Source organism: Neophocaena asiaeorientalis, unplaced genomic scaffold (assembly GCF_003031525.2).
Source record: "Neophocaena asiaeorientalis asiaeorientalis breed wild unplaced genomic scaffold, Neophocaena_asiaeorientalis_V1.1 scaffold1, whole genome shotgun sequence".
NCBI classification, from domain to species: domain Eukaryota; kingdom Metazoa; phylum Chordata; class Mammalia; order Artiodactyla; family Phocoenidae; genus Neophocaena; species Neophocaena asiaeorientalis.
Window position 1 is genome coordinate 3,549,385 of NW_020171981.1, and position 23,466 is coordinate 3,572,850.

Consider the following 23,466-nt stretch of genomic DNA (forward strand, 5'->3'; position numbering starts at 1 on the left):
TGTCCAAGCTGCTCTGCTCCTCTTCGTTCAAATCCCTCCCCAAGCCAGCAGCTTTTAGATCATGCCTGGAGGTGAGTAGAGAGGTGGGATGTTGGGTAGAACAATTGACTAACAGTAGAGTCAGGCCTCCAAGAATCAGGAAATGTAACAATTGAACCCTTCTTTTCACAGATAAGCCTACCCAGAGTCCAGAGGAAGGCGGTGTGTGCATTACTGAAGCCCTTATCACTAAGCGGAACTTGGCCTTCCCCGAGGTTGAGGACCTGTCAGAGAAGATGTGAGTGCATGGGAGAGGAAAGGGGTGCTGGAAGATTGAAACACACAGGATGACCAGTCCCCTGAGCTCTACTGATCTGTCAACTTACCTTTCTTTGTCCCTCTCTTTACTTAACTCCACACATTCAGTCAGTGGCAATGTCCCACTTATTCTCCCTCCTTAAAAATCATTCTATTTCTTTTTCACCATGCCCACTCAATTGTTTTAAGTCAGGGTCTTAAATAAGTCATCACCTCTCAACAAACTCCTAATTAGTCTCTCTACCCCCAGTCCAGGCACCTTATACTGTTGCCAAAGTGATCCTTTTAAATGACAAATCTGATAGAACCTGACTCCCTGGTACCTCCAGAATAAAATCCAAACACCTTAGCCTGAGTTGACCTCTGCTGCTTTTTCAGCCTTATTTCTTGCGACTCTCCATAAGTGTGTGATTTCTCTAAGACCCCGTGTTCTCACATCTTAGCACCTTACTACTCAGAGTGGTGCTGGGATGAGTGGGAAGCATCTGCATCACCTAGGAGCTTGTTAGAAATGAAGAGTCTCAGGCCCACCTACTGAATCAGAATCTGAACTTTAACAAGACCCCCTAAGGGATTCATGGGCACATTAAAGTTCAAGAAAGTCTGGATTCGCACATACTATACCTTCTGCTTAAAATGCCTTCTCCTCATCCCCCCTCACCTTCCTGGCTAACGCCTACTCATATGTCACCTCCTCCAGGAAGCATTCCCTGAACACCCCAGTCTGAATGCAGTGTATAATCCATGGACTCCCTTAGTCCCTTGCACATGCCTCTGTCATCCACTTGTCATAGATGTTTGGCCAGCTTCCCTAGTAGTGACGGGCAGGGACTCTTTCATTTGTCTCTGATGGGCACTTAGTAAATGGGGATTAATGAATGGGTAGGTGGAACAAGTGATCTTCCCTCCGTGGACCACTCAGAAGGGAGGTGAGGAAGGATCTTCCTGCAGAGATTGTCCCCTCTCTGTCCCAGCCCAAGCTGGCTGGAGGAAGTCTTCCCCTGCCTCTGCAGGAACCGTAAGCTACCATCACCCAGTTTCCCAGTCCAAGGGCCCTTACTCACCTCTCACTCTTATCCCTCCCAGTGCTACTGACAGATACCCAGGTCTCCAAGTCAACCCAGGTTCCCCGATCTAGACCCCGCCTCATGAGTCAAGCAGGTGTCCCTGACATCTGAGCAATCACTGAGCCATCCACCCCCTCCTTGAAACACCCTCCCCTCCGTCTTCCTCCTAAGAGACCACAGAAGTGGCCTTGTTAGCCAACCCTGCTGACCGTTTGCCCAGGTTCCACACGCTTGCTGAACTGCAGACTGTCCGCCTGGACCGGGAGGGAATTACCACTATCAGGAACCTAGAAGGCTTCCAGAATCTTCACAGCCTCTATCTGCAAGGGGTAACTTCCTGCCTCCTGCCCTTACTCCTCCCTGTGGACAGGACTGCATCCCCTGTGGGCCAAGTCTGTCTAATCTGAAAGGAGCCAACCAGGTCATCTTGCCCATTTACTGGTGTTCAGGCAGGCAGACCTTCATAGAAACTGTTTCCAGATGAATCAGGAATTATCTTGAATTGAAAGACCAATCCACCGAAAAGACATGCTGACCATGCTCTTGAGTCACTGTTTTTTTGTCAGACAATTCTCTTGTTCTAGAAGTCCTTCTTGATGTCTGCCCTAAATCTCTCACGTTATATAGCTCAAGTCCATTTCCTGTTTTGAAAAAAAGGAAGAAGGAACCACGAGATTCCTCAGCATCCTTCAGAACCTTGAAGGCTTTTTGGTGGTGGTGGTAGTGGGGGTGGGTGGGTGGTTGATCTCCAGCCTCCCTCAGGTTGAATATACCCAGATCCCTTAACCTTCCCCCACAGAAACTTGACAGACCAAAGTACTATAGGTACACTGTCCCCTCCATGTGTGTAATCCACCACCAAAGCCTTTTCCCTTTCCCTGTTTCCCCTTGGTTTCCTTCTCTGATGTCCAGGTCACTCTTTGGTTGTGGGGTGATCAGGGTACTTAAATCAAATTTAGCCCAGTCCCAAGTTTATGCCCTCAACCATCCACCTGGAGAAAACAAATCATCCCAAGGTAATGACAACCAGTTCAAGAAGTGGGATGATCATTCCCAAAGTGCCATATCTCCAGCCTCAAGAGTAGACATGGTCTTGGGGCTTTGTCCCTTTAAAAGGCCCCCCATTCAGCTGACCTCAGCTTGGTTTCCCCAACTCGGTTTCTTCCTGCAGAATAAGATCGAGCGAATTGAGAACCTGGCCTGCGTCCCCTCCTTACGGTACGTGGTGCCAGGGCTCAGGCAGGGTGGGGGGAGGGAAGAAGAGGGAGGATGAAGGGGAGGAACCTGGTAATACCCCCAAAGAACTGGCTCAGATCTCCCCAAGCCCAGCTGCTGGTCAGCCGAGGACCCTGCAAGCCTAGCTCTGCTTCCCTCACCCCAGAAGGCCATGCGTCCCCACTTATCATCCGGCTGCCTAGCCAGGGGGCCCCGGACGCCTGGTGCCCCTGTCCCCCGCTTCAGCTGTTCTGTGATTCAGCTGTCTCTCCCCCTCCCTTCCCCTACAGCTTCCTGTCTCTGGCAGGAAACCGAATCAGGCAGGTGGAAAACCTCCGTGACCTCCCACACCTCCAGTTTCTGGACCTTTCTGAGAACCTGATAGAAATACTGAAGCTGGGTAGGAACGTCCTTGCCCTGGCTCATGGAATAAGTCCCGGTGGTGCCCTCCCTCCTCTCTGCTCTCCCTCCCCTTGCCCGCATTATCAGCACGTCCTCCGGGTCTCTGGGGGGCTGTGCAAAGAGGCGGTGGCTTTAGACAGGAAGGTGGGTGTGAGAACCTCATTATTCCTCTCTTTGCCGTGTGCAGACGAATTCCCCGAGAGCCTTCTCATCCTCAACCTGACTGGAAACAGCTGCACCAACCAGGAGAGCTACAGGTGAGGAGGAAGTGAAGGTGGGAAGAGAGGGGTGATGGCCTGCAAACCTGGGGGGGCCGTCCCTGGCACCTTCACCCTCACTCCAGCTCGAGTTGGGCCCCTTTGGCCTTCCCACCCCCCATAACTCCACTTGGGGCCTGCCCTCAGCTGGCTGGGCTGACCACAGGCCTATCTTCCAGCTCGAGAACACCTCCCCTCCTGGTGTGGCTGCTGTGGCTTGTGTCTGTGCATCCACCCAGGCTCCACGCGCAGGCGTGCCCTCCTGGGTGGTAGCCTCTGTTCTTTCTGCCCTGCAGGAGGCTGGTGACAGAAGCCCTGCCACTGCTGCTGGACCTAGACGGGCAGCCTGTGGCAGAGCGCTGGATCTCGGATGAGGAGGATAAAGCCTCAAGCAATGAGGACGAGGAGTTCCCAGAGCTGAGAGGCCCGTTCTGCTCAGAGCAAGGTGACCCTGCTTTCCAAGGCTTGCAGCCTCCTCAGAGCACACCCCTGCCTGCCCTGTGGGATCTGGGAGAAGCTAAGACAGCGGTGGTGTCTGGGGACGTGGTCCCAGGGCCAGACCAGTCTGGGCATGCAGGTGACTTGTTCCCCCCCCACCCCATCTTAGGCTCCTCCTCATTAGGGATGGTAGGGGAGAGTCTGTTCCTGCTAAGCCCGGGGCTCCATCTACCACGCACCGTCCTGGCCCCTCACAGGCTTCCTCAAGGAGCTGGAGCAGGAGATGAGCAGGCACCGGGAGCACAGGCAGCAGACAGCCCTGCTGGAGCACCTACTGAGGGTGGAGATGCGGCCAGCCCTCACCGACCTCCCACTGCTGCCAGGGGCGCCCATGGCTGGGAACAGCAGCCCTTCCGTCACTCCCAGGCAAGGGAAGGAGACATCCCCGGAGCCCGTCTCCTTGCCACAAGCCTCTTCTGCCATCAAGAAACCATGCCGTCTGGCTTCCAGGAGCCAGCAAAGCACTGTTCAGGCAGGGAAGGGGGCCAGAGCGGCCGCAGCCGCCAAGACCTCGCCGGCTGGGGCCCCCAGCATGACCAAAACTGTGACCAAAAAAAGCAAGAAGTGAAGCGCAGCCCATCGCTACCAACAAAGCCCCAGGAACACGGAGAAACAAGGGGTGGAGTGGGTCTCCCCTCCCCCTCAGAGCCCTCGCCTGTGACAGGAGCCTGTCCCCAATAAAGTATCTCCAGGCCCTGCATGTGTCTTCCATGTCACTTAGGGGAATCTCAGGGGAAGCTGTCAGTAAAAGCACCCAGAAACAGTGGAAGGAATACAGAGCCTGATTCTAAAGAATAGGATCTTGCAGGAACTACCCAAGGGACTGGCACCCGTCTCAGGCCATCTCGCGGTGCACACATCGCCCCCCCTAGGGAGTGCCCTTCGGAGATTCCGGTCAAGGACCAAAAAGCCGTGGTTCTAATCCTCCCCACGTAGCGGCCACCTGCTGTGCCAGGCATGCATGCTCCTCCGTGTACACACACCCACACGCCTGGGGGCCACCTCCTCTCCCCACAGGGCCCCCCAAGACCTTCACCAAGTCAGAAAAATGCACCGCCCAGCAAGGCACCCAGAGGCCCTGCAGCCGCCTCAGGGCTGCCCTTTGCCCTCTCTCGGCTCTCCCACGCCCACTGGCCCTGGACACTGAACGAGGAAATAGAACACATTTATTAAGGCAAAGGCTAACCCGGCCACTCAGAACAAGGCGGAGGCGGTGAAGGGGTTGCTCTGTCCCTCTACCCCAGGGGTCCTGTGCCCACTGTAGCCCGCTGCACCCCAGGCCAAGCCGGGAGGAGCCGGGCTCAGGCATATACCCGGCTCTCCTTCTCCACAAAGGCCTGGAAGAGGCCGCCCAGCTCCTGGGGGGGTGGGGCCCACTCCCTGGCCAGCAGCCCCCGCACAGCCTCCAGGCCTTCCTGCTCCAGGTCCCGCTGCTTCTGCCGGAGCTGCTGCCCACGATCCTGCCCGGGAAAGGTAGCGCTGAGTCCCTGGGACCGGCTTCCCTCCGGAAGGGGGGCGTGGCTGCCGTCTCACAGAAGCAGGAGAAAGGACGGAGCACCCAACATTCTCCTGGACAGCTGGCTTTGAAGGGAGAGACTCCTCTCCCCAGCTCTGCAGTCTTTCCTCCAATCCCAGGTCCCCTCACGTTTCCAGAGTCCCAGCTGGGAGTGGGGGATTCCCTGGGGGTTACCTGCTCACTCTCCATCAGCCCCAGGGCCACCTGGTGTCCGCGGTAGAGGGCGTGCCGGCGATCCACCTGAGTCTGGAATCGAGGCAGGCTCCGAACAGGGTCCTGTGCTCCAAAAGTGGGGGACAGCACCTGGGGGACCTGGGCCGCTCCCACACCGAAGATGAAAGGTTTGAACACCGACCTGATGGGACAGGGATGGAAGGATTGAGGGCTATCACACCCTTCCGTCTCCCCTGCCTGGCCCGTTCTCCCCAGCCTTCCCCACACTCTCACCGGGACGGGTCTGGCGTGGCAGTGAGGAAGTGGACGCAGGGCTGTGTGGGGTCCTGGGGCAGCACGGACACCATGCTGGCCGTGGTGCGGAAGCCTCCGGAGTCCATACAGATGCCACTCTCCTTGCTCCTGAGGATGCCCATCATCGCCTCTGCCGTGATGCCCCCTGCCAGGGCAGAAGGGGGCCCTCCGGCCTCAGACTAAGCCCCCTGAAGCTGTGGGAGGGGAGGGAGGCCGGCCCCCACCCCATCCACTCACTGACCTTGCCGTTGCTGCAGCAGCTCCTGCCCGGCCCGGAAGCGGGCCTTGGCAGCCTCCATGCGCACAGGCTGCTGGGTCAGGGAGAAGGTCTGGGCAAAGTCAAAGGCACCCTGCCCACCCCACCAGCCCTGGGCCCGGGCATGGGGCCGGAGCTCAGGGTGTTCTGCTGAGATGTCTGTGCCGATGCTCAGCTGGTTGGAGATGTTGCGGGCCCCCTCTGCGGAGGAGATGGGGAGTCGCTCATTTATCGTTAAGCCCCTGTCCTGTGCCAGGGTTTCAGCTAGGTGCTGAGAACACAGTGGTGAAGGGAACAGACAACCCTCGTGGAGGGGGAGACAGACAAACCGATCACAGAAATAACTGTGAGCTTGCAGCTGTAGTGAGCATCAAGAAGAGGAACCTGCTTGCGTTTAAGGGAGAAACCTGGCCACCAGGAAGTCCAGGAAGGCTCCCCAGAGGAAGCGGCAGGGTGGAGCACAAGAGGACTCAACCAAGTGAGGGGGGAGGATAAGTTCCTGAGTGGACTCATTTCCCATCTCCCTGGATGCCCCCACCACCCGAGACATTTGCTCCTGGATCGGGCCTTCCCTGTCCCCAGCACTGTTCCCACCCCAAAAGGGGAACACCTCTGGGAGGCAGGCCCCAGCACCAGGCCCCTCACCCTGGATCCTCTGCGCAGCCCACAGCCTCCCCGCCGTCTCCAGCACCCATGCCTCAGTCCGGTCGGCCAGCAGGAATGTGTTGTGGTAGCAGAATGGCATGGGGTCCTCCCGGCAGCTGCCCCCCTGCCCGTAGCGCTCCAGCAAGCCTGTGATCACGTGCAAGGCCTCCTGGGCTGAGCTGCCACGTTCTAAAGCCAGCCTGGCACAAACAGAGTCCAGGGGACAGAGGGCGATGGGGTATCAGTGGCTGGTGGCAGAGCTTCAGTGGACAGAAGAGGCCCAGAGAGGTTTGGTGACAGGCCCAAGTCACAGAGAAAATCGGCCAACATTGGTTGTATTAAGCACATATAGGCCAGTGGTTTTCAAGCTGTGCTCTAAGGGGTTCATGAAAAGGACTGAAACATATTCTTGGAGAAAGAAGTGCCCTGAGCCCTCCAACCTCTTCAATCAGAGCTGCTCCATGTTTAGTGGTTTTACAAATCAAAATTCTCGTGAGATTTCATTTGAAAAAAATTTCACTTCTATTGAAAAAAATTTTAAACCACTGTCCTATTTCTGGGTCAGCAGAAGCCCAGAGATGGCCACACTTGGGAGCTCCTTACCAGACTGTGGAGATGGGGCCAAGAGAGGGGCGGGGCAGGGACAGCCTCCCTGGAGATGATGACAAAGTGGGCAGAAAGGGGGAGGCGCTTGTGAACCAGGCTTGGGGGCAGGGCAAGGAGGATGGCCTGGGTCAGTACTCAGCCCCAGATTTCTGGTATATTGACGGGATGAGGGAGGCAGGGTCCACACCTGAGTAAATCCATGCCCAGCAGGGCTTCCCCTGTCCCAACTGGCTCCTTGGTCCACACCGCCTCGTTGCCAATGCAGACACCATGCTCATTGGCACCCATCTCAGCCCCCCACAGCCAAGAAGGGCGGCTCAGGATCACAGCATGGGTCTTTGACACCTGTTCCACCTCAATGTAGGTGCACTGGAGATAAGGGAGGAGAAAGGGAGAGTCCACTCAGAAAGGAGGAGGTACCTATAAAGTGGTGGCACTTATGCCCATCACCTTACACAGTCCTTCGCGGAAGGTCTTATTATTCCCATTTTACAGATGAGGGAACTGAGGTCGACAGAGGCTAAATAATAGGTTAGGTTCCGGTCGGTGGACTCAAAGCTCATGCTCATTTCACCACATCTGGCAGCTTCCCAGGTGGGGGGAGCAGAGGAGGAAGGTCTTAGAAGAATGCCTAGTTCTGCCACAACTCCCAGCACCCTATAAGGCCTAACCCACCTGGAGCCGGCTCCCAGGGACGTGAGTGCCTGCCGGTACAAACACCACCTCCTGCACCTCTTCCCGGGGCCGGTCAGAGTTCTTGGCAAAGATCACAGCTGGGATGGCCGAGGCCGGGGGCACCGAGACAAAGCAGTCGCAGGAACATGGGGTGTCAGGGCTCCACGATGCCATCTGCGGAGAGGTGGAGATGAGTGTGTCCCTCTCGTGCCACCTCTCCATTATCCTGAGCGGGGCGCAGTCCTAGGGAGCCCTTCTCCCAACACGTGAGACACTCAGGGAAGGCACTGCCGTCGGGTTTTGGACGCTCAGCACCGCACGCACACTCGATGCCCGGCGTGCGCGACGGAGACGCCCACTCTCGCCAGGCTCCAGACTTGGGAGCCAGCAGACGGGCGCAGACCGCATGCTCCGAGGGCCGTGCTCTCCCAGAAGTCCTGACCCTTCAGGGCAGTCGCGGGAGCGTCTCCCTCGCTGCCCAAGCCCTCTCCAAGAATCGCACGCCACTCTTCTGTCTGCCAGTTTCTCGCTTCCCCGATACTGTATGCCCCTCACCCTCTCTCCCTCCAGGATCCGCAGCCTAGTCCCGAGCGCCACTTCCTCCGCTTCGGGTAAGGTCGGTCTCAAGGGGCGGAGGCTCCTAGATGACCTGGAAGGCTTTGGGCCTGGGGGCGGAGTCGGAATCGAGCGCCTGCAGTTCCTTAATTTTCCACCAGGGCGCGCGCCAGCACCACTTCTTGGAGCGAGGCGGCCTTCGGAGTCCTGCTGGCTGCCTGCCCTACCCCGGGCGCAGCTTTCAGGCCCGATAAAGGCTGCGACGAATCCGCTAGCTCCTCCAATGGGGCCAGTGTCGGGAGAGGGAGCTGGGGGGTGGAAAGGAGCCCACGTGAAAGAGGAGGAAAGAAAAACTTGGCTGATTTGTTAGAGAACGGGGAATGCTAGGGCATCCGGAGATGACGGAAGAACCTCAGCTACTTGTGACCTGGTTTGAATTACAAAGGTACAACGCCAGGCTGGTGCCCCCTCCCCCGCATCCTCTGTCCTGTCCCTCCTACTCCTCCCCATCTCCCACCTCCCACTCCCCAACCCCTCGGAAATAAGATCTATAAGAGTGGTCACACAGGAAATAAAGACGCAGACGTAGAGAATGGACTTGAGGACAGGGGGAGGGAGAAGGGTAAGCTGGAACGAAGTGACAGAGTGGCATGGACATATATACACTACCAAATGTACAATAGATAGCTAGTGGGAAGCAGCCACATAGCACAGGGAGATCAGCTCGGTGCTTTGTGTCCACCTAGAGGGGTGGGATAGGGAGGGTGGGAGGGAGACGCAAAGGAGATATGGGGATATATGTATACATATAGCTGATTTACTTTGTTATACAGCAGCACCTAACACAACATTGTAAAGCAATTATACTCCAATACAGATGCTTAAAAAAAGAGTGGTCACAGGTCAGGAGGTGTAGGAATAAGTTAATGCATTTTTTAAAGGCACATAGGCACAAAATCCATCCGACCTCCAAAAGGCCAATTCTGCCCCACAGTGCTCAAACTCACTGGAGGTTAGCTTTGAAAGGAAATTTGGAAATTTCTAGCCCAAAGATTTGGAACTGAAACAGCAAGGGAGAAATCCTGGCCAAGGGGGCACATATCCATGTGGAGGTAGACTCCGAGCCCAAATGTTCTGCTTCCCAGGTCATTTTCCTCTATAAACCATCTCCATAACCAGCATTTAAGCTAATGCATCTCACACCCTCTTGCTCTATGGAGCCCTCCAGGAAAGGGGGGAGGGGAGACACTGCAGATTATGTACTTCTTCCACATCCACCCTGCCAACCAATCAGGGCTGCTGATTGGAGCCCTGGCCACAGCATCCCAGCCTGTGGTCACTCCTGGGATGGGAATGAAGGCTGAGGTCGAGGTTTCCCCAGGAGGCAGGCTGCGGGCAGGTGTGCTGGGTGATGGCCGGGGAAGACCTGCCAGATAAGGCTGTTGGGACATCTGAAATCTGAGATATTTTCTGATTTCCTCTAGATAAACAAGAATGATTCCCAAGAGGGTGCTGTCTCCAGGGAGATGGACTTCACTTTCAGAAAGGGGACTGCCACTTGCACAGAAGGTTGACCTAGAAGCTGGGCTGGAGGCGGAGAAGAGCACTACCCGGAACTGTGCAGACTGGCATCTCATCCTGCTCCTGCTATGATATAGCTCCGCGGGTCTCTTCGGGCAGGTCACTTTACCTGCCAGGGCCTCAGTTCCTCCAATAGCAAGTGAAGGCATTGGACTAGATCAGTGGTTCTCAACCATGGTTGGGATGAGGAGGGATTAGTTTTCAACGACGCAACTCCCATTGCACAACACAATATAATACTTCACTTCTCCAAGTGTCCTCGGATTGCCAGCATCAGCGTTATCTGGGAGCTTGTTAAAAATGCAGAATCTCAGGCCCCACCTCAAACCTACTGAATAGGAATCTGCGTGTTAACAAAACCCCCAGGTGTAAAGTTTGAGAAGCTCTGCTCTACTGCACCCCCAAGGGACATAATTCGGTGGGATGTTGGGGAGTGAATTGGAACATCTGGAAAAACTCCATGGGTGACTCTAATATGCCCTCTACCGGGTGGGAGCAACTGGACTATTTGGCGCCTGAGATTCTTTTCAAACCTACACTGCAGGTGCTGAGCAGCCAGACTCGCCAGGATTAATGGGAGGTGAAGGCTGCTTCTGGTGTGATGTATGGGGTGGGGGTCGGGAGGTTGCCATTGGACGTCATTCCAGAAGCAAACATCAAGACTGTGTGGTGATAAACGTGAGTCCCCGAGGTGGCTGACCTGAAAGCCGGTTCACATCCTGAACTTCCCCAGCTGCCCGCTGGGGGTCAGGACCGGGCAGGACAGCACAGTCCCAGGCTGCAGTCCCCAGGCTGCAGGTTCCTCGGTCACTTTCCCATTCCTGACTTCACTCACGCACCCGAGAGGGATTCTATTCCCACTTCCCAGGAGAGGAGAGGGTGACTCAGAGACGTTGCCCAGAGGGCCAGCCCAGGTGTTTTGACTTCCCAAACTCCCTCTCAGCCCCTCCAGGACTGTCCTGCCAGGGGTGCCAGAACTGAGGAGTCAGAGGTAGCCTCGGGCTCCATTGCGGACGGGGGTGGGGGGGGAACCCACCAAAGGCCCCCGATAAGAACGCAGGTCAGGGCTTCCCTGGTGGCGCAGTGGTTGAGAGTCCGCCTGCCGATGCAGGGGACGCGGGTTCGTGCCCCGGTCCGGGAAGATCCCACATGCCGCGGAGCGGCTGGACCCGTGAGCCATGGCCGCTGAGCCTGCGCGTCTGGAGCCTGTGCTCCACAACGGGAGAGGCCACAGCAGTGAGAGGCAGAAGGAGCTGCGAGGGGAGGAGGGGCAGTCCCAGCCCTGCCCAGACAGGCCCAGCCGGCCCCACAGCTGCCCTCACAGCTGCCCTCCTGTCCCTGGGGGCAGCAATGGGGGACAGCAGGAGAGGACTCCCCAGGCTCCTGGGGTCTAAGTCCGCCAGAACCAGGAAGACAAAAGCGGAGCCCCAGGGAGTGGGATGGGCCTGAGGTCCCCGTAACACGCCTGTCCCTCCTCCACCCAGGCAGACAGAAACAAACATTTGGCCCCCTCAAGTGGTCTGCTTTCCTCTGTAACCCCTAAATCATTCTGATGCCCCCATTTAAGAAACTTTGTGACCCCAGACTCTCCCAAACAAGTGGTGGAATGGGCCAGCCTGGGTACCATATTTGGCTCTGAGAAGTTGGGTTAGGGTTAGAGTGGGGGGAAACAGGAATCCCACTGGGGTAGATGATAATTCTGGCCAAGATGTAGGATGGAAAGGTGAAAGAACGTAATACCCTACTCTGCCCCCTTGGAGCCAAAAACTGATCCTCTGTCAACTTTCCTAGGTTTGGGGCTCTGGAGCCATGAGGCTTTTACTCATCTGACGTGTGTTAGGCACCAACTGCGCACCAGGTGTTTGAGCAGCCTGGGAAAGTGTGCATATCCGGGGGTTCGTGATGGGTCCAGTGAGGAAATTCTGTGCACACCGTGGTTGCATAACTGTGGCAGGTCTCTAGCTGGGAGTTGCACTAGGAACCTTTCCCTCATGCTTTTCAGCTGGGTGGGAGCCCATCAGATATCTTGGCTGCCTTTCATCACCTTGTCCCTGATAGGGATCATCCTGGGTGAAGAAATCGCTGTCAGTCACCCCCACCTCTCTCAGAGCCAGAAGGCCTGATTGACAGGCACACACCCACGGGGGTGGGGTGAGGGGGCCAAGGGGCTGGCCATCTGTGGGAAGGCAGGGAACCGGCATTCTTGGCAGGGGAGGCGAAAGAGGGGGCCTCCATGTGGAAGAGGAAGGAAATATCTAGAACCTTTTCATCTCCACAGGAGAAGACCAGGGAGGGACAGTCAGCCCAGTTACCAACCCCGAGGGAGCGCCACCCTCCTTCTGCATCAACAACCTCCAGGCAGGATCAGACCCTTCAATCAGCTCAGCTCTGCCCCCAAACAAAGGGAGGTGAGGCTGCCCAGGGCTGCAGGATCAAAGAGAAGTGTCCACTCCACCCTGCAGCCAGTCTGGTCCTTGCTGCTGAGACACCATGAGTCAAAAAGGAAACCAGAGCTGGAAGACAAATGAAGCAGTGATGTGGTTGATTACTTTATTATGGCATAAAAAACACAGGCTGTTTCTTCCTCCTCCCCCCCCCCAAAATGGGTTCACAGCACTTAAAGAAAAAAAAAAATCCTACATTTCTCCTCTAGGGGGCTGCCTAGAAGGGGGCAGACAGCCAAGCAACCTAGATCTATAAAAGAGGGGAGCAGAAGAAAACCTATCCAAAGCCCTCACCAGCACACCTTAGAGCTCAGGGCCTCCATGGGGGGAATATCCGTGCTGTCCTCTCCCCAACGCACATTTGGGAGTTCCCCTGAGGATGGTCACTGGGAAAGGCTGTCCTAGTGGCAAAGGGAGAGGTGGCTGGTTTCCTCAGCTGGAGGAAAAGGGCATCTCACACCCACAGCGCCCTCCCTCTCTCCCCCTCATCCACCTGGCTAGGCAACTTGCAGGCACTGCCAACTCTCTTCTGCCCCCAGCCCTCTCAGCAAGGAAAGGGACCTCTGGTCGGATTAGCAGGAGGTAGGGGAAGAGGGAGCATAAAGAAAGGACATTAATTCTTAACCTACCCCAGGCCCATGCGTCCTTCAGGGAGAGTCACCCCATCCCTCTTAAGAAGGGCTCTCTTCTACACAAACATATTCCCACCCAGATCCCAGCCCCACTTCCCAATAGCACCCAATCCTTGGACTGATATCCCCAAGGAAAGAAGAGATGCTGTGGGCCTAGGCTCCAGGACCTCGGCTGGGGTGAACAAGATGGGGTCTCCCTGGCTGGAGACCCCAGGCTCAGTAGAGAAACACACACACACACACACACAGAAACACACACATACACAGGTACACACAACATGAACACACATGTCCTAATATTAAATAAAATACCCTTTGCTTATAACTTAAAAAATCAATACACAACTAATCCTTGCACAGGGCTCTGGGTGGAGAAAGAAAGGCAGGGAAACGGGAGGTCGGGGGGAATCTTAAGGCCTCTACCTGGAGCCTGGGAAAGCCCACTAGTTCCAGGCTCCTGTGGCCTGTCAGTCCCTGCCCCCATCAGCTTTTTTCCTTTTGCCTGGCTCAGCCTCTTCTGGCTTCCCTCCCTCCCCACGTTCCCCACTCCAGGATTACCAACAGGGTGTATTTCTAGCATCTAAAGAAGGGAACAGGGACAGCTTCCTGGACATCACCTCAGAAGGCAGGCCCCTTCCAGTGACAGGACAACTTCCTCATATGGAAGAGGAGCCCCACAAGAGATGAGATGGGCAGGAGCCTCCTAACACACTCTACAGGAGGGGCAAGGCTTTTAGGCAGCACGAAAGGGGAGCGTCGAGCTAAAGAAAGAGTGGGGCTTAGCTTCTCTGCAAGCAGATGGCCAGGCAGGGACAGAGTCCTCCGCTCTGAGCAGGAACCGCTGGAGGTCCCTCTGCTGGGACACCCCCACCTACCCTCACCCAACCGAGGTAACCCTCTTCCTTCCAACCCTAAGGGGAGGGCAAATGCCAGGCACCAAGGGTGAGGAACTACATCAATTCTGAAGCAAGGGCTCTTGGCTGTCTTGAAGGCCTGCCTGGGGTGACAGATGACAGTGGACTACTGAACTTTACTTTTATAAAGACCAAGAGTTAAGGACTGAATCAGAGTTAGAGAGGGAAGGGCTTAGTTCCACTCCCTGACCAAATCCCTTTCTCTCATTTTAGAGGAGACTTCCTTGCTCAACCTCCACATCTAGCTCCCTCCTCCACCCCACAGTTCTGGCTGGAAGCTGTCGCCCATTCTGGCCCTCTTCCCTTCTTCCCTCGTGGCTCCATCAGACTGGGTCTGGAAGGCTTAATAAGGAGGCACATCAGAGACATTATTTCTGCGGTGACAATCCTCCCAGCCAGATAGAAACTCCTCCCTTAGGGGGACCCCCAGCCTCTGCTACCCCATCTCAGCTCTCCCTCCGGAAACCCCGGGGTAAAGCACTCTAAGGGGGATGAAAGGGACCCGGGCTGCAGCGCGGCTCCAGAGGCCCTTTTATGTCCGGGTTCCCAGGCGCTAACGACGTGTCCAGACAGCTACCCGGAGCGCCCGGGGCGGCCCCACTCCTCTCTGCTCCGGGGACGCGCCGTATCCTCCAACCTATCCCCTCGGCCCTCCAGCCACCGTAGGGGTAGTCCGCCCCAACCCCCCAGCCCAGGGGCGTGAGTGAAAGAGCGAGGAAGGGGAGAACTGATGGGCATGCGCAGCTCCTCCCTGCCCAGTCAAACGCGTCCGTCCTGTCCAGCCCCATAGACTATGAAACCCCTAGCGACCCGGCTCCCTGACCCCCGCACCACTTTCCCTCCCTCTCAATAAATAACCACCTACTCTTACTCAAGCCACCCCCACAAGGGCATCAGGCCAGAGGGCTCTCTTCTGATGGCCCCAGGGGAGACCAACGGGGAGGCGGGACGGGGAGGCGGGACGAGGAGCTCAGTTGGAGGGAGCCGCACTGCCCTCGGCCTCGCGCTTGCCTTTGCCCGCGGGGGGCTCCGCTCCGCCGGCCTTGCCCTCTCCCGCCGCCGCCCCGGCAGCCTCCTCTTTGGCGCCCTCGTGGGTTTTCATGTGTTTGGCCAGGTGGTCGCTGCGCATGAAGACTCGGCTGCAGACTGCACAGGGGAACTTCTTGGTGCCGGTGTGGGTCTGGAGGTGGCGCTGCAGCTCGTCTGAGCGCGTGAAGCGCTTGCCGCAGAAGAGCCAGTTGCACACGAAGGGGCGGTCGCCGCTGTGCCAGCGCAGGTGTGCCTTCAGGTGCGATGTCTTGGCGTAGGCTTTCCCACAGCCCGGGATGTGGCAATTGTGCAAATGCTTCTTCTTGCCCCCATCGGGCCCGCACGGAGCCCCCAGTCGCTCCGCCTCCAGGCAGTTGGGGCAGCGGCACACGGTCTGGCCTGAGCTGCGGGGTACTGACCGCCGGGAGCCTTTGGGCCGGGCCGCCCCATCCAGACTGGTATCCAGCCCCTGGGATTCCGGAGCGGCTGCTTCCAAGGCCTTCGCCCCGTCGGGAGGCCCGAGGAGGTGCTGCCCTCCGGCGGCTGGGAGGAGATGGTGCGGGTGTGGGTGGGGCGGCTGGGCACAAAGCTGGTGGTCTCCGACGTAGCCCCCCAAGCCAGCCTGAAGCGCCCCGGGGTGGCCAGGTGAGGTCAGCGCGCCCTGAGTGTGGGGGAGGTCCATCCAGCTGGTACCCGGATGAGGGTCCCACCACGAGCCATCCTCGGTGCCTGGGTGTGTCGGCCGGAACCACGATTCATAATGGTGTGACATGTCCGGCTGCAGGAACTTGGAAAAGGGTCCCGGGGCCAAGGGACTGTCGCTTTCCAGGTCCTCGCAGGTTACCCGAGAGGAGGCCCCCGGCAGCTCATAGCCCTGTGAGAAGTCCACCTCTGGGCCCAGCGGGAGGCTCTGCAGCTCTCCAGGCTGCAGCGGGGAGGGGTAGTCCCCGGCCTCCGGGCTCGTGTGGCCCTGGTATGTTTGGAGAGGCTGCAGGTCGAGGCGCGGCGGGGAGGCGGGAGTCGCATCCGAGTGCTGGCTGCCCAGAGAGCCACAGACGGCGGTTAGCATTGCCGGGATCCGGGGTGGGGTGGGGGACAGGGATGGTCAAGGGCACCTCAGGTGGGACCTAAAGGAGGAAAAGATGAGGTAAAGTGAGGAAAGTAACCGTCTCATTTCCCGTCCTAGCCCAGTTCCCTTCCCTGTCAAATGCTTCTTTCCCATCCCCAGGTGAAGAAGAGGAAGGCCTGTCTGGGTGGGGACTAAAGATCAGTTAAGAGAACTTGCGAGTGCTAGGGAAGGGTTGAGGGTGTGAGGCGCAGATGATGGAAGGCTACCTTCCGCTAGGTGATCCCTCCTATAGGACCCAGCTCATCCTGGAAGTTGGGCTGGTCCCAGGCAAGTAGGTCAGTCAGATACAACTAGAGTACAATGCTGGAACCAGTGTAGCTGCCCAGCCCAGTGGGAGGGGCAGTGGCATTGCCCCATAACCCCTGCCCCCACGCCCGCCCACCCGCAGATCTGCTGCCAGCCCAAATGGAGAATCTAGGCCCATCTCAGTTTCCCCAGTTTAACTCAGGACGCAGCTGGGGAGAGGGAGGTGGTCTAACCCGAAGCTTAAAGTGACCTGACTTCCCGAAGCCCAAAGCAGCTTCTGAGGTTTTGGAAAAAGAGCTCTCCTTCCATCCCTGAGGCCTGCTCAGTGAAGAAAAGCATTTCACTGCTCTACACCACTCACCCCAGCTCCCTGCCTTGGCTGGGTTGCCTCAGCCCCACCAAACCCACTCCCATGCCCCTTTCCCTCTGGCAGGGACTTCACCTCCCTGGGGTGCAACTGCACTGTCAGTTTCCAGAAGACTTCTCCCCGCCCGAGAAACTAAACCCCCCTCCCTGTCCTGACCTACACCAGTGCCCAGCCAGCTTTCTGGCTGCTACCCCTGCCCTCCTCCAATCTAGGGGAGACCAGATGTGAAGCTCGGAGGGGTCGGCCAGAGAAGAGCTTACCAGCACGCTCGGGAAGATAAAATTGCCACCCTCTTAAGGGATTCAGGGACAGAGTGGGGGGAGCAACAGGAAAAGCCGGAATCACACAGAAATTAAGAGGAAGAATTTACCCAAAGAGATTATATAGGGCGTGCATTCTAGGCCTGGATCATTTTTAGGAGCTCTCCAGATGATTCTAACATGCAGCCAGCTGTTGAGAACTACTGCTCCAGGCCAGTCCTCTTATTTTAGAGAAGAGAAAACTGAGGCCATATTTGGAGAAGTCACTTGAAAAAAAATGTATTCATTCAGTCAGTACATATGTACTGTATATACCTCTGTGAACCAGAGGTATATACGGTATATTCCTGGTCTGTTTCTCTTTCCCTAAACCACTGGGAACCTAAAGAACCCCCCACCCCTCTCTGGACCACATACCTGTCGCTTGAGGTTCCCCCTCGTCTCACCACCTCTCCCTAACGTCTGGGGGCCCTGCTGTGATGCCTGGAGTATGTGGGTTTGGGTGCCTGAGCCTTCTCTGATGATGGGGGAGGAGACGCAGTGGTTTAGGGCAGGGACTTTTCCTTCCTAAATCAGGATTCGGATGACCCTACCACCTTCTGCTTCTGGGACCAGGGAGGTCGCCCTGGTGGTCTGGGAGAGGGAGGGAGAGGGGGATTGGAGCGCCTATTCAGGCTCCTGCTGCCTCACCACAAGAAAGGAACAGGGTGAAGAGGCAGGAATGGAGCCTCAGGCCCAGGCGGGGCAGCCCAGCAGGGGCTGGGCGGGAGCAGTGAGGCCTGGGACCCTAATAGCTTTTGGCGCCTGGGAACGGCCCCAGGGGTTGGGGGCGGGGGGGAGGCTAACGATCCAGGCTCCAGAGTGGCCACTCCCGCCACAGGGCCAGGGAGTCCAATCCTGGGATGCACTAGGCTGCTACCGAGATGTCGGGAAGGGAGACAGCCGGGCGCGTACCCCTGCTTGCCGCTCCCCAAGTCGGGAAGGCTGGTAGAGACACCCTCCTTCCCCCTTCCGCCGGCTGCCTCTCCCATCACCGGTGCTCAGGTGGTCAGGACTTCCGTACTCCCGGTCCTCAAGGTTCCAATCCTCCAGTTGTCCCAGTCGCTCCAGTTTCCCCAGTCTCCAGCCTCGCCCGTCCGCCCCGTTTTCACTCCGCCGGGGCTCTAAACCCCTCGGATTCTTTAAGACCACCTCCCCCGAGGCCAGAGGAGGCTGTGGCGCGTTCCGGGCGCGTCTTTCCGAGACGATCCCCGATGCGCGCACCCCTCGCCGCCCTGACCCGGGTTCCTACCTCGAGGCTGCGCTCGGGCGCCTGGCACGGCAGGGTGGCGCCCTCCCGACGGGCGCTCCTGGGCCTCGCGCGCCGGCGGGCTCTCCAGCGGCGAGGGGCAGGAGCCGAGGGCGAGAGGGGGCCGCAACAAGAACCTGCGGCTGGCGGCGGAGGAGGGGCGGAGAGAGGCGGCGGGAGGGCGGAGGGCGGGCGGGAGCAGGCGAGCGAGCAAGCGAGCAAGCGAGCGAGGACAGCTCCGCCCGTGACTCACCGCGCTCTCTGCCTTCATCCTCGGCCCTGCGCTCCTTTTTCCCGAATTCGCGGCCCCGCCCACCTCACCTGTGGCCGCCTTTAACCCTTGCGGGCTCTGCCGGACCAGAGGCCGAGCCGGGCCGGGCCAGCGGGGAGGGGGCGGGCGGAGGGAATCGCTATCTAGGTGGCACCCTGCCCCCTCCCTCGCTCCTCCCTGGTCCCTGCACTGCTGGGGCGAGGGGCCTGGGAGGAGTGTTTCCCAGGTTCTGGGGCCCGCCCCATCGAGTGGAAAACTGCCCTTGAGCTGTCTCGGTTTGGCGGGCACCCAGGACTCTGACCCTGCGGGAATGGAGGAGGGGGCGGGTTCTGGGGGTGATACCGAGTCAACCTAGGGCGCCGTTTGCCTCCACGGCCCTCCACCCACCCGCCCCAGTCGGGCAGCGCTGCCCCAGAACTGAGAGGATAGAAGGAAACAGGATTGAGCGCCAAGGATGTGTCCGGTCTACACCCAGACCTGGGCCGTGAGAAGCGGGTCTTGGCCGCTGCCCTCCTTCACCATTCCTCCCGCCGCTTCTTTCCACCACCAGCACCTTCCCCGGTCCTTTCTCTCTCTCTTGCTGCCCGGCTCTCTTTCTCCTGCCACTCACCTATTTTTGAGTAACCTCCTCCTCTCCTCTTCCCATCCATCTGGCCCGTCTCTATCTGCGCCTCAGCCCTCACTCTCCATCTACCCTTGGGCAGCAACCCCAGCGCCTCCCAGGTCCGCCTCTCCAATACACCCGAGCTCCCTTCGGTCCCAGAGGTGCTCAGCTTGCGCCCAGCCACCCTCGCCCCCGGCTCTGAAAGATGGGGCAGGCGCCGGGATAGCCCTGGGAAAGGACACTTCTGCAAACATTTGCGCGAACCCTTGCCACCATTCCTTCCCTATTCTCATCTGAATGTCTAAACCCAAGGTTCATAATTTTGGGGAAGGGTCTTGGATTCCTTTGAGAAAAACAAATGCACATACACAGTGCAACCGTCTGCAACACAGTGCAGAATTTCAGGGCGTTTGCGACGCCCACCTAAAAACTTCTCTCAAGGTCAGAGTTGGTTGAGATATCCAGCGCGGTGGGTAGGGGTGTTTCCCTCTCCTTCCCCGCCAGGAATGGCCCGTGCGACCGGGTACGAAACTCCCTTCCCGGTGGATGCCTCCCCGAACCGGCCACTTTGACCTCCTGAAGTGACTCTTTTGTTACAGGGGGCACTCTGATCAACTTCCTAATTTTTTTCGCTGCCTCGGTTGGCTTTCCCTACGGACTCTGCCATCTGCTTTTTTAATTTCGTTTTTGTCTTTACAGTCTATTTCGTACAGCCCGAGCAGAATTTAGGCTGATTCGTTTTCGCGGGTACAGCCCCGATTCCACCACCGTTGGTTTACCTGTCCTGAATACGAAGTGCGACTATTAAACAGCTAAACTGATCCACAAGCCACTTGAAAATCGATCTTTTTGTGTGTGGTTCCCCCCACCAGACATACACATTCTCGTATCCAGAATCAGGGTCTGATTCATCTGTGCAAATCCCTCTTTTGTAAGACTCAGTTTCCTCATCTGGACAACCTGAGTACAAGTTGGGAGGGTTTCCTGGGGCTTAAAGGAATTGATGTTCTTAAAACGCTTAGCCTGTGGGGCCCCTGGTAAGCTCAGAGTAAAGGGAAGATATCGTTGGTAGCGTTATAATTATTAAATAAGTCGGTTCCCAGGAAATGTTTGTTGGATAAAGGTATATCCACAAAGATCTTTGGGCTAGAAGTTGACAGACCAAAATTCTAGCTCCAGCCCTGCATTTGCTAAGCTGATCTGGCAGATGAGGTTGCTCTGAGCCTCAGTTTCCTCGTGGGTGAAATGCGGTTAGAGCAGCCGCCCTGCGGGGTAGAGGACAGGCACTTGGGAAGACGTGAGGTGCCTCCCAGATGTCAGGGATTGTACTTTCAGATCAGTCAGATTTCATTCCCGACTCTTGGGCCCCTGAGATGTAGATTCTCAAGAAGCGCTCTGGCTCTTTGTGGCCATGGCTAAATCGACAGCCCTCTCTGTCCATACGGTTTTACCTCTGTGCACTCAGCCTGCAAATCTTGACTTAGTTGGTGTTGCAACTCAGTTCCCAGCCATGTCCGGAACAGAGTTATGGGCTCACATTGCAGAGCCTGCTACTCGAATTCCTGGGTTAAGTCTGATTCGACCCCTAGGCATTCTCTTCCTCCTCCTCCTCCCTGCAGCCCGCTGGCCTCTGGCTGTTCCCCAAAGCTGCAGCTCTTAAGGTGCTAACACCTGAGCAAGGATCTGACTCTCAATGGGAAACCTGAGCCCCCTCTCCCATTTATTTATAGGCACCAGATTGTCTTGTCTTCCTAGCTCCTTCCATCTTTTCCTGGAAAGAAGATAGAAAGGGATCCAGCCCCTGGACAGTAGACATCCCACCCCACTTTCACCCCAGGCCCCCCCTTTCACCCCACCTGGTCCTGACCCGCAGCCACCCGGGTTTCCCAGAAGCAAAGACCCTCCATCTGCCTGGCACTCATCCGCATGAAATTCAACCGCAATGCAGTTGTCTCAGAAAACTCAGCTGCTCTGACATCCTGCACTGCCTGGGTTTCTGCCTCTGACTCAGGGCACTTTCTTTTCTTCCAGATACCCCTCTGCTTTTGTTCCTTTGATTCCAGCCCTTTCCATTTCCCACTTTCTAGATGTTTCCTTACTTAATGGTGCTCATGATCTGTTGACGTGACTGCCAAGATCACCACTGCCCACTGCCATGTTCTCATCTCACCTCAAAGTTGAACCATGCAGCCCACTGAGATCTGCCCAGGACTTGGGCCATTTCTACTCCTTTCCCTCATTCCACTAAAGGGGTAAACGGACAGATTTTGCCACAAGTGTCTGTCTCCCATTCTTGCCGCCCCTCTGCTTCTCATGCCTCATTTTAGTCAGCAATCCACTTTGTACCTGGAGCAGCCTTATTGGTCTCCATGCTTAGAGTAACCAGCATTTATTTACTGGGCACCTACTACGTTCCAGGTGCTTCACACAAATATCTCTAATTTTCATGAGCATGGAACAAAGTAGTTGTTATTATGCCCCCATTGTACAGATGAGGAAGCCGAGGATTAAAGAAGTTAAATGACCTGCCCAAGATTACAGAGCTGTTAAGAGACAGAAGGAAACGGAGTCCAGATCTGTCAGGCTCTAAAGCACACGTTCTGCCTGCTGTTCCATCCAGCCTCACTATGGCAGCAGTGATGGCCCTGGCAGTCCAGCTCCCCTATATCCTGAAGGTGAAGAGGACGATATTTTTAAACTATTCCCCAGATCAAGGCCATCAAGATGCTGTTACTAAGATAGGACAAACTGGTCCCGTCTTGGACTGGATTGCTGTGGTCTCTTCCAAACCTCAACTATCCCTCCATGGAGATTGCACTATAAGAATACAGATATCTGCATTCCTATAGTACAGAACACTATAGACTGTTCTGCCCATAAAAATTGTCCAGTGCAAACCCTCATTTTGCTAGTAGGGGAAATTAAACCCCAGAACAAGGAGGCAAGTAGCTCAAAGTCACACAGGTTAGAAGCAGAGCAGGGAGCAGAACCCCAATCTCCTGATTCCTGGTCTCCTAGTTGCTCACGCTTCTCTTCTCCCATCCCCCACTTCCAGGCTGCACTCAGCCAACTGCGAGCTGGTGATCACGGACACTAACACCTTCCTCATATCCCCTCCTCTCCCCCACACTCTTCAAGCCTCCTGGGAAACTGGACAAGGTCCAGAGCTGGAGCCAAATGGTTTTCTTTCGTTCATCCTTTATTCACTGAACTAACACTTACTGAGGGTCTACCCAGGGCCAAGCACTACCCTGAGCACTGATTCTATTATAAACCCAAATGTCCCTGTAGCATCACAACCACTCTTGGTCTGAAAGATGAGCCCAGCTGAGGCTAGTGCATTTGTGTGTGTGTGTGTGTGTGTGTGTGTGTGTGTGTCTACAGATGTGTGTATCTACAGATGTGTGTGTACCCACCATGCCTGTGCGTAATCACCACACCAGTGTGTACCTACCCACCAGTGTGTACCTTTGGGGCTTGAATGTGGGGTGTCTGTCCTCTCTCCTCCATCATAAAGGGTGTTCCCCACAGGCCATGCACAGCGGTTTCTCCCTTATGACTTCTGCAGATATGCTCTCATGCATGAACTTCCATGTGGTGAGTGTGTGCCCTGTATGTCTGTTATATTAGCCCATCTTTTTCCTCAGAATGAAGTCCCCAGTCATCTATTAACCGGTGAAAGTGGTGAATCACCGCTCTATTTCTGCCTCAGATCTCAGCCCAGTCCAGAGACCTCAAGGAACCCTCTTTCGTTCTCCATGCATCCACTATCTCCCTCTTAGGTCCTCCTCCCCAGTACAGAGAGAATCAAGCCTTTTAACCCCTTCTCAATGATCCCCACTTTAGAGTGAAGACCTGATCCTCTTGTCCTCTGAACTGGACAGGGAACAGCCCCTCTTACCAGTCCATGGAGCCCAGAGTTGGCAGCGGCAGTGAGGGGCAAGTGGGGGTGATGGAAGAGCCAAGCTTTATAAAGGAGGCAACAGTCAGAGCCAGAGTGGGAGGTGAGAGACTCGGGCAGGGATGCTGCCAAGTCCTCACGGCCTCGGAAGCTTCTAGGATAATCCAGGAAACAGTGGCCCCCCAGCTCTCCTGGGGGAGCGGTGGGGCTGAGATCTGAGTCTCTGAGATCTGCCAGGAAAGGAGGATTTCGGCTGGAAGAGGCAGCTGAGGGTGGGGGTGGGGATCGGGGTGGGGAGGAGCAGGACATCCTTCCCTCCCCAGAGGCTGGCCAGGTGGTGGGA

At 56.6% G+C, this 23,466-nt stretch overlaps 3 protein-coding genes across 4 annotated transcripts; 1 reads left to right on the plus strand and 2 right to left on the minus strand.

Moving 5' to 3' along the window:
- Positions 1–10: 10 nt before the first annotated feature.
- LRRC46 (leucine rich repeat containing 46) lies at positions 11–4,398 on the plus strand. The gene is made up of 8 exons (XM_024746000.1): positions 11–71; positions 172–277; positions 1,585–1,693; positions 2,536–2,582; positions 2,870–2,979; positions 3,169–3,238; positions 3,535–3,683; positions 3,934–4,398. Exons 1-8 carry the CDS (start codon positions 62–64, stop codon positions 4,302–4,304), a joined length of 972 nt encoding a protein of 323 aa, XP_024601768.1. The 5' UTR covers positions 11–61; the 3' UTR covers positions 4,305–4,398.
- Positions 4,399–4,885: 487 nt separating this feature from the next.
- SCRN2 (secernin 2) lies at positions 4,886–8,545 on the minus strand. 2 transcript variants are annotated; one of them, XM_024745928.1, is made up of 8 exons: positions 8,458–8,545; positions 7,903–8,076; positions 7,415–7,596; positions 6,622–6,821; positions 5,962–6,177; positions 5,700–5,865; positions 5,427–5,607; positions 4,886–5,196 (listed from the first exon to the last, which is right to left on the minus strand). In XM_024745928.1, the coding sequence occupies exons 2-8, from the start codon at positions 8,074–8,076 to the stop codon at positions 5,038–5,040; spliced, it is 1,278 nt and encodes a 425-aa protein (XP_024601696.1). In that variant the 5' UTR covers positions 8,458–8,545; the 3' UTR covers positions 4,886–5,037. The 2 variants fall into 2 exon arrangements, with proteins under 2 accessions (XP_024601696.1, XP_024601688.1); XM_024745920.1 differs by having other exon boundaries at positions 7,903–8,513.
- A 6,236-nt stretch (positions 8,546–14,781) lies between these two features.
- On the minus strand, positions 14,782–16,126 carry SP6 (Sp6 transcription factor). The gene has a single exon (XM_024745598.1). It carries the CDS (start codon positions 16,124–16,126, stop codon positions 14,999–15,001), a length of 1,128 nt encoding a protein of 375 aa, XP_024601366.1. The 3' UTR covers positions 14,782–14,998.
- Positions 16,127–23,466: the final 7,340 nt, after the last annotated feature.

Excerpts from the sequence above, each read along its gene's own strand:
- SP6 (XM_024745598.1), bottom strand. The coding sequence starts at position 16,126 with ATGCTAACCGCCGTCTGTGGCTCTCTGGGCAGCCAGCACTCGGATGCG.
- LRRC46 (XM_024746000.1), top strand. Across the intron at positions 1,694-2,535 it reads ACAGCCTCTATCTGCAAGGG|AATAAGATCGAGCGAATTGA; the intron begins GTAACTTCCTGC and ends TTCTTCCTGCAG. Across the intron at positions 3,239-3,534 it reads ACCAACCAGGAGAGCTACAG|GAGGCTGGTGACAGAAGCCC; the intron begins GTGAGGAGGAAG and ends TCTGCCCTGCAG.
- SCRN2 (XM_024745920.1), bottom strand. The coding sequence starts at position 8,124 with ATGGAGAGGTGGCACGAGAGGGACACACTCATCTCCACCTCTCCGCAG. Across the intron at positions 7,597-7,902 it reads TCCCTGGGAGCCGGCTCCAG|TGCACCTACATTGAGGTGGA; the intron begins GTGGGTTAGGCC and ends CCTTATCTCCAG. Across the intron at positions 5,608-5,699 it reads GCCACGCCAGACCCGTCCCG|GTCGGTGTTCAAACCTTTCA; the intron begins GTGAGAGTGTGG and ends CTGTCCCATCAG.